General features: G+C 36.9%; 3 protein-coding genes across 3 annotated transcripts; 2 read left to right on the top strand and 1 right to left on the bottom strand.

Annotated features, from left to right (window-relative positions):
- Window positions 1–4464: 4464 nt before the first annotated feature.
- Window positions 4465–11042, top strand: LOC107187954. Its single transcript, XM_015576163.1, has 10 exons — window positions 4465–4483; window positions 4790–4944; window positions 5508–5692; window positions 6240–6424; window positions 6869–7261; window positions 7367–7534; window positions 7722–7948; window positions 8287–8489; window positions 9226–9491; window positions 10481–11042. The coding sequence occupies exons 1-10, from the start codon at window positions 4473–4475 to the stop codon at window positions 11040–11042; spliced, it is 2355 nt and encodes a 784-aa protein (XP_015431649.1). The 5' UTR covers window positions 4465–4472.
- A 792-nt stretch (window positions 11043–11834) lies between these two features.
- Window positions 11835–13084, bottom strand: LOC107187953. The gene is made up of 5 exons (XM_015576162.1): window positions 13046–13084; window positions 12583–12692; window positions 12397–12495; window positions 12024–12143; window positions 11835–11946 (listed from the first exon to the last, which is right to left on the bottom strand). Exons 1-5 carry the CDS (start codon window positions 13067–13069, stop codon window positions 11835–11837), a joined length of 465 nt encoding a protein of 154 aa, XP_015431648.1. The 5' UTR covers window positions 13070–13084.
- Window positions 13085–13644: 560 nt separating this feature from the next.
- Window positions 13645–14748, top strand: LOC107188041 (translation machinery-associated protein 16 homolog). Its single transcript, XM_015576267.1, has 5 exons — window positions 13645–13722; window positions 13832–13923; window positions 14014–14154; window positions 14214–14362; window positions 14424–14748. The coding sequence occupies exons 1-5, from the start codon at window positions 13720–13722 to the stop codon at window positions 14726–14728; spliced, it is 690 nt and encodes a 229-aa protein (XP_015431753.1). The 5' UTR covers window positions 13645–13719; the 3' UTR covers window positions 14729–14748.
- Window positions 14749–16129: the final 1381 nt, after the last annotated feature.

Raw genomic sequence — 16129 nt, 5'->3', positions numbered from 1 at the left:
TGCATAAAGAAGTATCGGAGACATTCCATATTTTGCATTTTAAGTACATAGTTCATGTCCAAGTCTGCTTTCAATCAGTACGGGATATCCCGAAAATACACGGGAATTCCCTTGTTTACCCCGAGAAATTAGATCTTTTTCGGAATTCTAGATTCTGTGTTCCGTGATATATATCTGTTTATTTCGAAGAAAAATGAAATTACGTTTCCTCTCATCTTTGATCCCATATTGTTTACGGTGACGGTATATGTTGGACTTGAAATAAGTTTGAAATAGTTTTTTTTCCTTCTTTTCAGAGTGTGCTCTTAGTTATGACCGTTCTCATGGATCCTGGAAAGTCATTTTTTGCACGCATACATCTTTGTCCTGTTTCGACAAATAGCAAGAACTTTTGTATACATTAGTCTCTAATGACTCTTGTTGCTCGTCATCAGGAGGTTTACGTGTCAGACGGCAGAAAAACATTTTAACAATGTGAATGATATACAACATTAATTCAATTATTATTACTTGTGTATACAATGTACTAAGAAGAATCGCGTTTGTGTAATTTAAACATTAAATTTATTGCTTTTTTCCGTAGGATTGATTATTTGAACAATATTTGATACAGATCGACCTTTATCTTCGGTCGGTTATACAGTCACTGACACATGAAACAGACTTGGGATACCCTATCCTAGGGGATATATGCACATTTGCGAGCAAACTCGGCTTCCGCTAGGGAAAAAAGTGACGTAGGATACGGCTTTCTACCATTCGGTTTCGGAAGTTTCTGAAATTTATGGCAAATCATGCATTTTAACATTTATTTCAGTACTGAAATAAATTTACTAAGTGGTAAGAGACTTTTCATCTACGCCACTTTTTCCCCTAGTGGAAGCCCAGTTTCCTCGTCGGTGTACATATACATATGTATGCTACATTTCTTCAATGTTACATGCATCCCAGAAAAATAATTTTTAAAAAAATCATGTCACACACCACTTATGATGTTCACTACATATGCGTTTAATGACTATTTCATCAAAATTTATAATATACGCGCCATAAATCTGCTATGTATTACGAATTGTTATCGTTGATTTATTAAAATCTCTTTTGCATGTCATTATAATGTAACTGCGAAGCAGATACTTGTGCATAAATATTAAGACTCAAGCTGTATGTTACAAGAATGTGGTATTTAATAAAAAACTACACATTATGTAACTAATGTAATAAATTTCTTTTCAATTTTATTTGACGTTTCGAGCACGTTGTTGTACATACATATTAGCGGAAATGTAAATACAGCGAAAACCCCGAACCCGCGGTTGGCCGTGATCCGAAAAAATAAAATACAAAATTCCTGAATTCCCGTCAGATCACTAAAATCAGTAGATGATCAATAATGGAATAAGACCGTAACGCTTACGTCATTCACTTCATCTCGTGAAATAGACGTTCTATCATTATAACATAACATTTATCTTCATATTTCTATAGTTTTATTTTAATGTTTATTAAATTATGATATTTTATTACTAGTTAGTTTTGTCAATATATAATTGTAGATAATCAATAAATTATATTTTACCGTATGTACATGTGTACAGTATACATGGTGTTCCACATAAGTCCGAACACCTAAAAATTCTCTTTATCTTTAATAATTTGAGAAATGTTTGAAACACCGTTTGAATGGTTTCAGGAGAAAAATATCGTACATGGAACATTTCCTTTTTATGATCATTCTTATCGAATTTTTTTAGGTCACCGGTATTTTTTTACCAGAGAACATGTATTTTTTTTATTGCCTTATGTAGCTCACATTAAGGAGCATTCAAATATGTCCAATTTATGATCTTGAAATTTACCTGAACATTGAAAAAATAATGAAATTCTGAAATAATGATAGGATGGTACGTGAACCTACTTTCTATGTTACATATGCTCAAAGTAATGTCCAACAATGACCATATACTGTCAAATCTGATTCAAAACGAGAAATCACGAATTGTGATATTGTTTCTGTCTCTTCTGACGCGATAGCTGCAAAAACAGTAATTATTCGATTCTTTGTGTCTTCCGAAATGGTGGTTGCATCCTAAAATACTTCAAAATATCATTATTTTTTAAAAGTTCAAGTTCACCTTCGTTGTCATAAGTTGGATACATTGAGTGCTACATGATGCAATGAAGAAAAATCTTCCATGTACGATATGTACTCCCCTTCTGAAACCATTCAAGCTATGTTTGAAACATTTCTCGTATCATTAAAAATAAAGAAGATATTTAAATGTTCGGTCTTATGCGAGACACCCTGTATCTATAGCGTTCGCTATTATCCTCCGTTTCAGGTATCTACCTTCGTGAATACGGGGGTTTCATTGTGTACGTCTATTTTTATTAAAAGCCGGATTTAATGGTTATCTTCGGCGCGGTATTATCCATCATTCAATTTCGGCATGACAAACAATCTTTAATTCAAAGTCCAATCCCGGCACACGCTAAATATTACGTTATTAATAATACAACACAATGAACCGACGAATATCAAAGGTGCACTTTGGAAGTGGTATCGTCGCCAATACTTGTGTACAACTAAAATCGTGCAGCTGTACACGTATTGCGTATGCAATATCTTATGTTCAAAATACAGGCTGAATCATCCGCCTTGGTGAATTATCCGGCAGGATTTAACGGTCGTGTTTAGAAATCAAAACTGTTGTACGTGGACTGAAAGCACGGACGTGACACTGAAAGGAAACAGAATGCCTATTGGGCCGAAACAGAAGTGGAATGAATAATAGTGATTATGGAATTAGCGACAGCATTGGTGAACGATAATGGGAACTCTGTGCATATTCAAATGCTTTGGCAACTACACAGTTGCCAAAGCATCTGCATACTTCCTGTACGCGTACGTACGCGTGTAAGCGAAATGTCGCGAAGAAATTCATTTGATATCGTTTTCTGCATTAGCATTCTTCTCTTGCGGTTCTCGAAATAACGATTATCTCTATTTCAAAATTCATTTCTATCTAATACGGGCTTGGCTTGTAAGAGGAATACCAAAAACGAAATACATTTACGATGAATATTGAATGCCGCGGCAGGAGAAGCAGAATAATGAAAATGATTAGGAACAGGATTAGATCGTTTTCTATGGCATTGCGTAAGTTGATTCCGCGAACTTGTAATACAAAATAATCGCGCGGATACGTAGTTTAACGTCACAACCCGTCCGTCAACTGTTTTTATTCGGTCCCATTAGGCTACGTTAAATAAATTAACTTTAAAGACTGTTTGTTTTTTAACACTCAGTTGCATCGGCGATGCGCAAAACGAACATAAAAGAGTGAAGTAAAATTAAAATAACTGATTTTTATTAACTAGCCCATTAATATTCTAATCTGATAAAAATACAATACGTCGTATCGATGATTTCACCTTTAATATTAATATTTTCCGTACGTATCATCCTACGATAAAATTTAAACAATAAAAGTCTACAATAATTGTTTTTGAAGTAACTATTTAATATTATTTAATCTCCACGAAATACATTGTTGTAATACGAAACAAAGCAAATGATGACGTTACATAATTGCAAGTGTAGCTGCGAGGGGAAACTTTCGTAAGTAACGCCGATTATTTCCGTATCGATTGCATGAATTCTATCGATTTTCTGTCACGATGAAGTAAATATTATTATCGACACATCATTGTCCTCATTCACGGGTTTCCTACACAAACGTCAATACAATCGGTGTGCTGATTTTTCCAAACAAGTAACCCGATTCCACCTCATAATTTCCACTCTATCGTCGATATGTTTCTTTCACCGAGGATCATAAATAATCCCCTACAATTATACTTATATTCTAATTACGATATTTCAGAAAAACAGCATTTACTATGCTTTCAACAAAATCTTGTGCAGAAATATCATAGTTGAATTACCTAAAGAAATTATTACAGGACCTCTGGTAGTTGGACCAACGGAAAGATGACATATTTTCGAATGATTCCAACGAAATGATAATCAACTTTGAGCTTACGTTTTTTTTTTTTTTAAATATTTGTGAATTTAGAAAAAGTATCCGCGACATCGCGTTGAACCTAATTTCTTCGATAACCTTCGAATCGTTATACACCCTTAATGTCTCTCGAGGGAAAGTGGACATAACCATTAGCCAGAAATGACACTGCTGGCGCAATTAATACGTTCGTAAAGAACGTAGAAAAAAAGGGGGTGGTTGCACGATCCCTATCTGAAAGCTAATTCCTTTCGCATGCGTTGAAGTAAGGACTATTCGGAAGGACTCCGGCAAGATGATCCTCAGTCTATATTCGATCGTTGCCTAAGGCGTTTCGTGTTTCGTACGGACGTCGACGGGAAACAGAAATGGACTTGTGTGTTTTCGGGTGCCATTAACTAAAGCTGGAACGGTTTAATCACAAGTACATGGGATGGTCATTGTTGAATGTTCACGAGGTACACGTGAATCTCCTTTCGGTGAATTTATTCTTTTTCTATGAACTTGCATCGTCGCTGGAGAATTTTGGTTAGTCCAATTGAACCTCTCGTAAATTAAAGTTACATTAATTAGTTCAGAGTAAAAAATGAAAAGAAATGAATTCCGTTTAAGACTTGAGTAATATTTCGATGAATATTAATCGATTGGAATTAAATGAAAGTTTATTGAAGAGGATATCTGAATTATATCTTTTTTCTGGTGTATTTTATTACGATCAAAGGAAATATATATCGATAAGAAATTCTTGCGTTCTGTATCGATAGAAAAATGAGAACAGGATTTTGGATAGCGACTACATTCTACGTGGCGACGAGCACATGCATTTTACCGTCACCATTAACGCTGCAACTGATCCTGGAATTCGCCAAGTGGAGATCCTGGGATCAAATAGTGCTTTTCGAAAATCTGAGCTCGTTAGGTGAGAAAAACATGATCCATATTTAGCGGCAATATGCATGCAGGTTCTGTACATGGAAAATTTCAATATTGTTATCGGCAAGTTAATTAACAATTGACTTATGTCCCGAAAACAAAACAAAACAAAAAAACATACGTCTATTTGCGTGTTTCCTTATTTGTCACGGCAGACTGAACGTCAGGTGCATTATCTTAAAGTAATGCGTCAGTCGAGCGAATTTTCCATTCTTATCAGGGAAAGAAAAAGTGAGAATGACACAGAGTGAATAAGGGGAACGCTCCTTGACTCGGGTATTTTTAACGAACTATTTATTAAACAATTTTACAATTGTATTCGATTCGAAGTGAAATATAAAGTGATACAGTACACGTTCCTTCGTAACGATTTTAAGTCACGGCGTTGGATTCATTTATTCGCTCTGACTTGCGACGAAGTAAACGACTCTGTTATCTGCTTAGCTATTGTCACAACTCAAATGCAAATCAGTTCAGGTTATAAAACATGTCTGAACGTAATTGATTGCGATTCGTTTTTTTTCCCCCCTTTTTTGCTCCCACACGCAGACTGCGTATTCGCGTACACAAGACCTCTGTTTGCGTGTCTCGCCGAGAAAGGGATCAGCGTGTCGATACAGTCGGCCGTCAATCCGAACATACCGGACGCCCTTATGATCCAGAAACATCGAATCGGATCGATCGTGCTGCTCGATGGACTAAATCTAACGTCCCCGGAGAACGTTCTTAACGTGGTAAGTGTTATCCCGTAGCTAAGAAGACACTCCTTCGAAAATTAGCATTTTAAAATACGCGACAATAAGTCACAGAAATGTACGAGCCATCCGAACAATCACAAAATATCTACGGAAATGGTTTTCTTTCGTTTGTACAAGCCGAACAAACGTAATTGGGAAATCCATGAGTATCGGATCGTTCGACGTTGTATTCGCAAATAATTACTTTCGAAACGATTTGTTCGGTCGACAATGACTAACCTTTTGTCTATTGAACTAATGACTGAACGAGGAAACAGCCGTATATTCATATTAACCTCATATCACTTGCTAATCGTCGCGGGTAATTTTCACGAGGACGGAATATGGTACAAACATCGGAATTAGCGACAAATGGTGTTATACAACAAATCGATTGTGTTTCATCAGATACTGAAGTCTCGTTGCGTTAATCCGATTATAATCGATTCCTGGAAAAGAAAAGCCACCATTGTTCCGCGGAGATTGTTTGATTTCGTTAAAACTCACGGAGGTAATTGTGATCGCGAGCCCGATGATATTACAGGCCTCCCAGAAGTTTCTCTTCAACTATTACATCTCCTGGTTGATGATCACCACGAGGAACACGGACGCGACTATCGACAGGGTGCTACGGCATTTGAATATCGGCATCGACAGCGATGTGGTCGTCGCCACGCCTTCCCTTTCCCACTCGGAGATCCAGAATTTATCGCAAACTTACTGGAACAGGTGGATCGTATTTACAAAAAAATATACATATACATGAGTCGTTGGAAGCATTAGTTGCCTAAGTCAATTTTTAATAAATGTTAATTTATATCATCGGGAAGATTCATTCTATCTTGTGCATAAATACTTTATGCGCAGCTTCGATAATTATTCACAACAGGAGGTGTTGAATATATCATCTCAATATCAGGTGATATTAATCTATAATTATCCAGGTACAGTCAGTATACTCAGTACCTGTAATGATTCTACGTAAGGATGTATCGGCGGTACAGTCTTAAACAAAAGGGGATGAAATTTGAAATATTTAATTATTTACGTCTTACGCACAGTAAATCTAATAAGCAACTCAAACGATAGTTGGAGTATTATCTTCAATTAGTTTTCTCTTTTTTTTTTGTACAATGAAGAATTTTTGTAAAGTTTTTACGTCATTTTTCGAAGGTCATGTTGCTGTCTGCGACGTTACGGCGGCCATTTTGCGTACCGCGAGCCTCCCACGAAGCGGATCGACGAGAACGCCTCGATGAACTTGAAATACGCGATCTTGGAGAACCGAACGGTGGTCTTCTATTTCGTCAACGTGTACAAAATCCGACATTCCGATAACACCAGCCTGGTGACGAATTTCCTCGGTTCCTGGAACCCGGATTCATGGACGTTACAGAATCAAGCGAGCGTGAAGCTTCGGAACGACTTCAAAGGGTTGCCGATCGTTTTCGGCGTGTTGAACGGCACGATCGACGGACAGATGGACGCCACCGATCAATTAGAAGCGAACGATATCGCGCCTCTTCTTGATTTCGCGATCTTCGTCACGAGCAGCGTGAATGCAAGGTGGATATTATCTAATCTAACACGATTAAGGAGGGATTACTCCCTTAACCGTTGTAACGTGTTCAGATATTTATGTCTTAATCTCGTTCGTTTTGTATTTTTCAGCATAGAATTGGTGCCCCACGAAAAGCTCGGTACACTGAACAACAAAGTATGGAGCAATCTTCTTGGAGATGTGGTCGCCGGAACCGTCGATATAGGATTGGGATACATAACCGTGACCGAGGAACGACAAGCAGAGATGACGTTTAGCCATCCTTTGATACGTTATATGTGAGAGCCGACAGTAAACAAATAAAACGATTCTCATAGAGATGTCTTCTCGAAAAATTCTATCGTTCATTGATAGAAGACGATTTTTTACGATATTTCTGATCGAAGCTATGGATCTAAATTTTTCACAATATTAATCTTCATTTTTTCACGATAAATGTAAAGATAAATATTGCTTTTTAAATAGGAGAAATATTTATTACCATCCGCTGGAAAGCGGAACTATGAGAGACATATTTCGTCAGCCTTTTAACAACTGTCTGTTGGGATGCGTCGCGTCCACGTATCTCGCTATTTTCATCGCGATGGGGCTTATCATCTACGCCGCGAAAACTGTCCTCCATCATGAAGATGAGAAACGCGTTGGAATGGGAGAGGCTGCCCTCTGGTGCATCAGTATAATGTGCATGCAAGGTTCGAGAAAGAAATCCATGAAATTATAGAAAATATATCATTGTTATCAGTGCCGGCGCCAGGTTATTTTGCACTCTAGGCCAAGCTAATTAACACGTCCCCTATTTCACATACTAGTTACGTTTTTTAAAATTAAAGTTGTAAAAAAAAAACAATAGTTTGAGTCCATATATTTATTATCAATTGCATAAAAAAAATTACACATAGATAATAAAATTAAAATTTAATTTTTCTTGCCTTCTTTCTCGCAATATTTTTTATTAGTTCGTTCAAATTAAGTGGAGTTTATCGTAGCGCCGGCCCTGATTGTTATATATAATTACGATTTGTCAATCCAGGTTCTCCGTGGACACCGCGCAATCCGTCCGGAAAGACGGTTCTATTGTTCAGTCTGATGTTCGCGTTGGTAATGTACAACGCTTACGCTGGCTTTATTACATCCATATTGTCGGTCCAAGCAAGCGGTATCAAGTCGATCACCGATCTTCTATCGTACAATTTCAAGTTGGGTTACAGCATAACCGACGATGAATATATTCGGGTATGTTCACGGCTAAAGGAAGAGATCAGAAAGTTCGACCTTTCAAACCTGTTTGTTAAAAGCTGCTTAGTGGGATTTTCTTGCGCAAATTTGTATTTGAATTTGTCAGTTGGCCGAGACGTTGAAACAGTTTCTAGCACTTTATTCTGTACATCGACGAGCAAACTTTACTTCCACTAAGAGAAAATTCTACCGTTTGGTCTCGGGAGTTACTGAAATTTATGCGAAATTAACATTCGGTTTAACATTTATTTAGTATCTACTTGGAATAAATTTACCAAGTGATAGAAGACCCATTCCCTACGCTGCTCTTTTCCCTCAGCGGAAGACAAGTTTGCTCGTGAGTGTACGATAATTAGTATGTTCACCCTTTCAGACCAGAATTTTCTTTCAAAGGTAAACAAATATTTGATTACACACTTTAACTCAGTAGAGTGTTTAGATGACATTTTGTTTAAAAAATTTGTTAAAATAGGTTTGTTATTCAATTTTCAATTCACTAGATCTACTAAGAACATTCAGAACATGAAAAAATTCATAAGAAAAATATGTGTCTGCAACATTCTGAAAGAAACTGCATGTATATAAATGTGACCACCAGGTCTGAAAGGATTAACGAAGGCTGCTTTTCAAATTATTTTTCTCGTTTCTATCGCATAACAGGCACAGGGCCTAATAATATGGGAGTGCCGCGTTATCGGAATTTTACTGTACAAGTTCTCGATTTTACTTATAGAACGTGAACGACAGCAATCTCCGTGAGCTTTACATAAGAGCTTTCAACAATCGTGAGTCCAGATTAGACACCACGTCCGGTCTCACGAAAGCAGTGCAAGGGCAATACGGTTTCTTCGTAAGCGCCACCCTCGCACGGCGTGCTCTCAGAACGACGTTAATACAAGAACGGTGCACCTTGAAGGAGTTACCCCTTCCGCAAACATTCACGATGGTCGCTCTACCGATGGCCCATTCTTGTCCCTACAAAAAGATAATTAACCTAAAGTGGGTAGAACCGACAATTTACCAAAAATTCTGTAACGGTGGTCGAAAAGTTTTTTATATTTTCGAACTCTTGAACTTGTCGGAAGAACTCCTTAACCTCTTCGCATCGGAGGACGAGATATTGCGTTGCACGATATCTCGTCCAAAGCATAATATAAACGAAATCACGTGGCGAGATATCTCGTCCTCCGATGCGAAGGGGTTGCTCGGTCTGAAGACTCGAAAAAAAAAGAACAGGCACTTTTCGAAGTCTTTTTCTTACGGAACTGATGAGAGATAATTGAATGGAATTCTGGGATGGATTGGGCAATATTTTGAGATAAAATTTGAGTCAGGGCTAATCCACACGATACTTCAAAAATACAGTAGATTCCGAGGCGTTCTGATTAATTCCAACAGTTGTGAATTGAAGTTCACTTGATTCTTACCGCTCATCTTTGTAAGAACTGTCTGCATAACATCGACCAAAATAATAATTATACATTTCATTACTAATATTTTTGGTGCTCCAAAAAGCGTCCGATTCTTATCGAAAATAGAAACTCTTTTCGAGTAACTCCTAACTAGGCGCACCTACGAAATAAGAAACAAAAACCAAATAAATAAATTAAAGCGTCTTTTAAAAAATTAATTGAAATTAAATTAAGTTAAACGACGCCGTTCCCCTAATCGTTAAAATTTTTCAATTCCCTTGGTCTATATCTGTTAAAAACCATCGTATAAAACATAATCACAGTTTAATTTTCGTTCCAGACTTTCTTCAGAAGCAGTCTTCTTACAGAGCCTTTTGACATTAAAAAAATCTGAATTTTATCTCGAAACATTGTCCAATCGATCACAGGAACTCCCACTCGATTATCTTCGATCAATTCCGTAAACAAAAGACTACAAAAAAAGTGTCTGTTAATGTTCAAATCGGGACAAGTTCGAAGGAACCTTTCGATTCTGTGTTTTTCTGGCGTGGATATTAAGAAATGTAATTTTTCTAGTATTTTGAGGATACGAGAGCGAGGAGTACTGAACAGGATAACGGAACGAATGCTACCGGAAATGCCGCAGTGCAAGTCCCCGACCACATTTCACAGCGCCCGGCTGGCCGACGTTTATTCCGCGTTCTTTATTCTAATCGCGGGCGGACTGACAGCGATTTCGATCTGGATCGCAGAGAGGATCTGGAATAAAAGGCGGCAAATGAAGGACACCATAGTAAGGGGGATGCGTCAGCATCATCTGATGCCGAATCTGTCGCACTTACCCCATCTACCTCACCGACCGAATGATATTTTCGCGAATGATTCTCATGAAACGAGGATCAACAAACTGTTCGACCACAATTCGCAGGATCCACCAAGAACGATTTCACGTTCCGAGTTGAACGACAACGATGCGACGGATTACGACAAAATCAATCGTTCGTCTTTCGTGTCGAGATTTCGCAACGGTCGTGGACAGGTCGCTTCTAATGAAATGGTATTTCCTGAACTACCGAGGACAAAGTTCTCAAACGACACGAAGACCAGCGATCGTGTAGTATTTCCTTTTCACGAATGATTCATAGATTTTTTTAATCTACGTATTACGTAGAATCAGTCATACAGTCGTCAGGACGTAATGCGATCATGGGGGGAAAAAATTGATGAAGAGGATGAAACACACTTTACCATGGAATTAACCAGTCTATGATAATTATGTTGTCGCGTTATATTCTATCGAGAGATCGCGCCACCCGACACGTGGCTTTTCGAAAATCATTTCGATTCCCGTGCTGGTCGAAAATAAGATGTATCGAATGAATAAATTAGAACTTTTTTTTTTTTCAACTCGATTTCGATGCTCTCGCACCTTGAAATTTTGTGGAAACGGAACAAACGGACTTTGGAGCCGCTCGAATCTCCTTCATGCATGATTCTCCGGTGATATTTGTTTTTTTTTTTTTATATATTATAACGAGACGCCAAAGATACGGCGTCGTTGTCAGAAACGTAACGGAACGAAGTCCACGTAAATGTGGATTATCGAAGCCGACACAAAGACGGGACTTATTCAAAAGAGTTTAAAAACATTCTGCGTCGTAAAAAAAATTCGTCCATTGTTTATTATAACATTTCTTGGTATTAATGTTACACATAGGGTATACGCGAAAAGGTCAAGAAAATGTAAGGATTAAGTGACAAGTGTCCGTAGTTTTTACTGAATAAAAGTCAAATACACAAAAGTAAAGAGCCATGAAAATATTCGACACGAGTTAATAGCAGGACGAATCCTCAGTTTCGAACTTCCATTTCGGTCTATCGCGCGTGAAAAAGTATTGTATTATTGTATTAGTATCTGAGTTTCGTTACATTAACCGTAGATCGCAGTGATTTTCATTTTGGCTTTGTAGGTCTTGAAAGGGGATTCGTATTTCTCTGGATCCTCCATGCTCCTGCAGTCCCGCAGCAAACCCATTTCGCTTCTACAAAATTATAAAAGAAGAGGAACAGAATAGAACCGACCTTTTGCTTTGTACAGTTTATTTTTCCCTCTTATTACCGGCAAATAACGTTCGATATATCGGGTGAGTTCTCGTCGTCGTTACACCATTGTTGCCAGTGTTCGTACAGTCGTACCTCACCAATTTCGTCGAGATAATAGTGGCACAGATCTCTCATTCTGAGGAGAATTGAATCTCGTAAAGAAGCGAACGACGTTTTTTTTTTAGATGTAAAAAATCCACAGACCTAGAAACTTTCTAAATCTTTAGTCCAGAAATATTAGTTTGTCATTATTGTTTCAGAAGTGCAAATGTGACTAAAAAAAAGGGAACTCTGTTCAAAAAAATGATGTTAGAACACTTTGTTGGGTAATGTCTCCTCCTGAAAAAGGAGAAGTAAAAGGAGGTGATTACTAGATAGTTGACACTGACTTCTTTCCCCAAAGTCCATCGACCGACGTCGACACCAAAACGAAACCAGGTAAATTGTCGCAAATGAATCTTTTCCCGTCGAATTCTCGAAGACCATAACTGCGCAGACAACGAGTTACTTCCAAGTGTGGTAATTTGGTTGAATATGAATTATGGCGAAAACGATAAGATAGTCTATAAATTTACTATTGGAACGAGTGGTCGCAAATGGTCCGCAATAGAAGCTCGACTTCGGTGTCGTTCAAGCATGCGTTTGGTGACATCATTTCGTGAACATCCAGCAAGGTTTCGTTTATCTGAACAAGAACAATGTCTGTAAGACAATACCACACGAATATTGCCTCAATATTGAAGATAATACTGTAATAGTTCGTTTAAATCAGTGCGTTTTGTATTCATATTTTTTACGTTTTTTTTTTTAGATGAATACAATTTGCGTATAAAAAACCTGTCCTCGCGTGTTGTCCTTTCATGTAATGATCAATCATTACAGACGTACTCTGTTATGCAATCTACCCTCGTCTAATTTAAATTCCAATATTTTTCTCATTGTACACAGACAACGTTCTATTTTCAAAAATTTCTAAACTCGCATAATAAGAATATGACAAATTGAGAGGAGAAGAAACGAGAAGTAAAATCCATAAACCTTTTCAGCAATGGCAAGACACATTCTGCATCTAACGCAGGCTGACGAGAAATCGATTTGTATTGCGTCGCAGGCGGAGCAAGAACGAAAATAAGGAATCTTCTGCACTGTGCCGAATTTAATTCCATCGCAATTGTAATAATAATTCGATGTTTCATTTTGATCGTCATCGCAAGGGTCCGTTTTAGTTAAAAATTGTTCGTTATCTTTGCGACAATTGGAAGTTCTTCTCCTGCCAAAACTTGTTCCACCGGATATTAAAATCAATAAAAGTATAATTATAAAAAATACTTTCGTCATTATTCTTTGCTTTTATCAAAATTTCTTCTTCTTGAAAAATATTGTATACGTTTCCAAAAATATCTTTACAAAATGCTTCATTGATATGATTCTAATAAAAATATAAACATTTATAATAGGTTAACAATGTAATATTTAGTTAGACATGTTAACGACAACTAAAAACAAGAAAAATTTAGAAATTTATTGATCTAGAAATGTCATGTAGTCATGGTAAAAAACTTTTGCTTGAAGTTGACCATTAAACCAACAGACGTCGCCACCATCCGAAATAGATTTCTTCTGTCTCAATCCAGACTCAATAAACACATGGTCTGTTTCAACCTGTTTTACAGCTTGAAAGGTTAGAAGGCGTTATACAATAAATCACAATTATGGTCAGTATTAATCTACTTTTACTGAATATATCAGTTTACTATATTTTAACCGAATATTTGCTTGGTCCTATAACTCTATTCAGGCTTTTAACAATGTTTCTTCTTGCAGTCCACTGCCTTGAGAAAGGAATACCTCAAGGCAAAGAAGGTTTCTCATCCAAATAGCAGAAAGTCTATTGCCATTGCAAAAAGAGCCAAGAAGTAAATTAAACTATTGTTATATTATATAAATCTTCGATGCTTCATATAGTCATATTAGTAGAAGAAATATTGAATAATGCGATGTTACAGAATATCGAACAGAGAGAAAGCCAAAATGGGTAGCTTGATAAAGCAGAACCTAACAGGAGAGAAAATGCTGTGGATTCAGGAACATATGGAACCAGATGTTTGTCCTTATACACCTGAATTAACTGCCCGGTTGTTAGAAATGTACGTAAAGAAGAATTTTGAATCAGAACTATAACTGTAATTTTACGTTTGATTTATAGATATATAGCTAGAAATGATGAAGAATTGGGACAAATCAATATAAAGCGGTCCATAGGTGGAAAGAGGAGTAGGCAACATGCAAGTAGGGAAGATGTATTAAGGATGACTAAACAACGCGAACTGGAAGAGTATAACACATGTGGAATAGGTAAAAAATTGAGATGACTATGTCCATTCCTGATGTAAATTAAACTGCCTTTTTATTCTAGAAATCCCTGACATTTTGAATGCAACTCAATGTGACATGTTGAGGAAATGGAATGGTGAATTAAAATACATAACCAACTTTAAATTCAGAAGATTTGGAAGGAAGCACTTAAATGATGCATTACAGAAATCAAACAAACCACCAAAAACATATACAAATAATGCAAAAGTAAAAGTCACTGAGAAACCACAGATTTCATCCGAAGATGTAATGTCTGCAGGCAATGAAGAAAATTCTTCCTTGACTAAATCAACTACTCCAACTGAAGAAAATCAAACGACAGAAAATCCCATGGAAATCGAATAAAGCTTCTAATTTTTTCTATACATTTTTACCCTGTTCTTATTTCCTTTGTTCCGAGTATCTTCTCGTTTTTTTTATTCTAGAACTTTTTTTTAAAACCACAGAATTGAATTTTTACAGGTTTTGTTTACGCAAGTAGGTGGATTGCGTTAATTGCCGCCTCCAGCGAGGAACAAAGGTGTCGCCAGACAGGAAAAAGTTCGATTGCGAAATATCACACGAAACTAGAACATGTGAATGAGCCGCTGGTAGCCTGCGATTCCTAATAACTCCATTCTTGTATTTCCCCGATCCTACTCACTTTGTTTCCTTTCTTTAACTTCTTTCCTTTTTATTACGCAAGTTCAGGAAACCATTAAGTTTATTAGTGTTCCATTGTAAATATTTCGAGACCAAGACTACATAGAAAGTACAAATTGGAATTGATAACATTACCGTAAAAAGATTGAGAAATTGCTTCTGCAACCCTTTTGGACACTAGAACCATTCTTGAATTCCCAAGTTTTTTTTCTTTAACGAGTTTCAGGATGTATAACGACCCTCTGGTTCTTAGCTTGTAGAAAGTAGTTATATAGTTCACAATGAGTAAAAAGGTTGTCAATGAAAATTCTATCGATTGTTGCCTTATAAAAATTTTTGTAGACAAATTGATTAGTAAATTAAAAACTTGTCGCATGTTACAGACGCAAGTTGTGGCTGCAAGGAATTTCTTTGGAGGAATATGGGTGTCGTTCTGATGGAGAAAAGCAGAGAGGGGAACGGTGATCACGTGGATAAGAGTGAAAGTTAGCGAGGCTTTTGCTTTGCTAAAATTATCGTCATACTCTGCCTCTTTGTAATAGATCGATAAATCTTTATCTATTCATAAGTTCGAGCGTGCTGTCCAAGAAATATGCAGAAAGAAATCAAAATATTCTATCGAATTTTGTGAGTACGATCCGTCTTTAATTACATCGATTCACCTTCCACAATTGTTCGTGAGTTAGTGACACTTTCTACTCCTATTTGCTGTCCACTTGTTTCTCAATTGTCGCTTACCAAACTTAGTAAGTCGCAAAGGCAGTACTCGATGCTTGCCTTGTTACAAATTAAGAAGTAGAAAACCGGACAACGACCGGCACAGAAATCTAATGAACGTTAACGATATTAAAACAATCAGAAGAAATATATATTTTACAGAAAACTGCAGACATTTCAGAAATGTTCTGCCTACTAATTTCTATACTGTAAAATTCTCTGGGTAATTATGTACATGTAACGTTTATGTTTAGCGATGGATCATTCGATATCCTCAAGAATTACAATCAAGATTGCGTAGTTAAATTATAATCGATGTGAATGTCATAGAGACAAAAAGCAGCATTTTTGGATGACAGCTCGCCCCAATGATAGTACAGAAATTTT

This window comes from Dufourea novaeangliae, unplaced genomic scaffold (genome assembly GCF_001272555.1).
Source record: "Dufourea novaeangliae isolate 0120121106 unplaced genomic scaffold, ASM127255v1 scaffold109, whole genome shotgun sequence".
In the NCBI taxonomy this organism is placed as follows: Eukaryota; Metazoa; Arthropoda; class Insecta; order Hymenoptera; family Halictidae; genus Dufourea; species Dufourea novaeangliae.
This window is presented reverse-complemented; position numbering and strand designations above follow the sequence as displayed.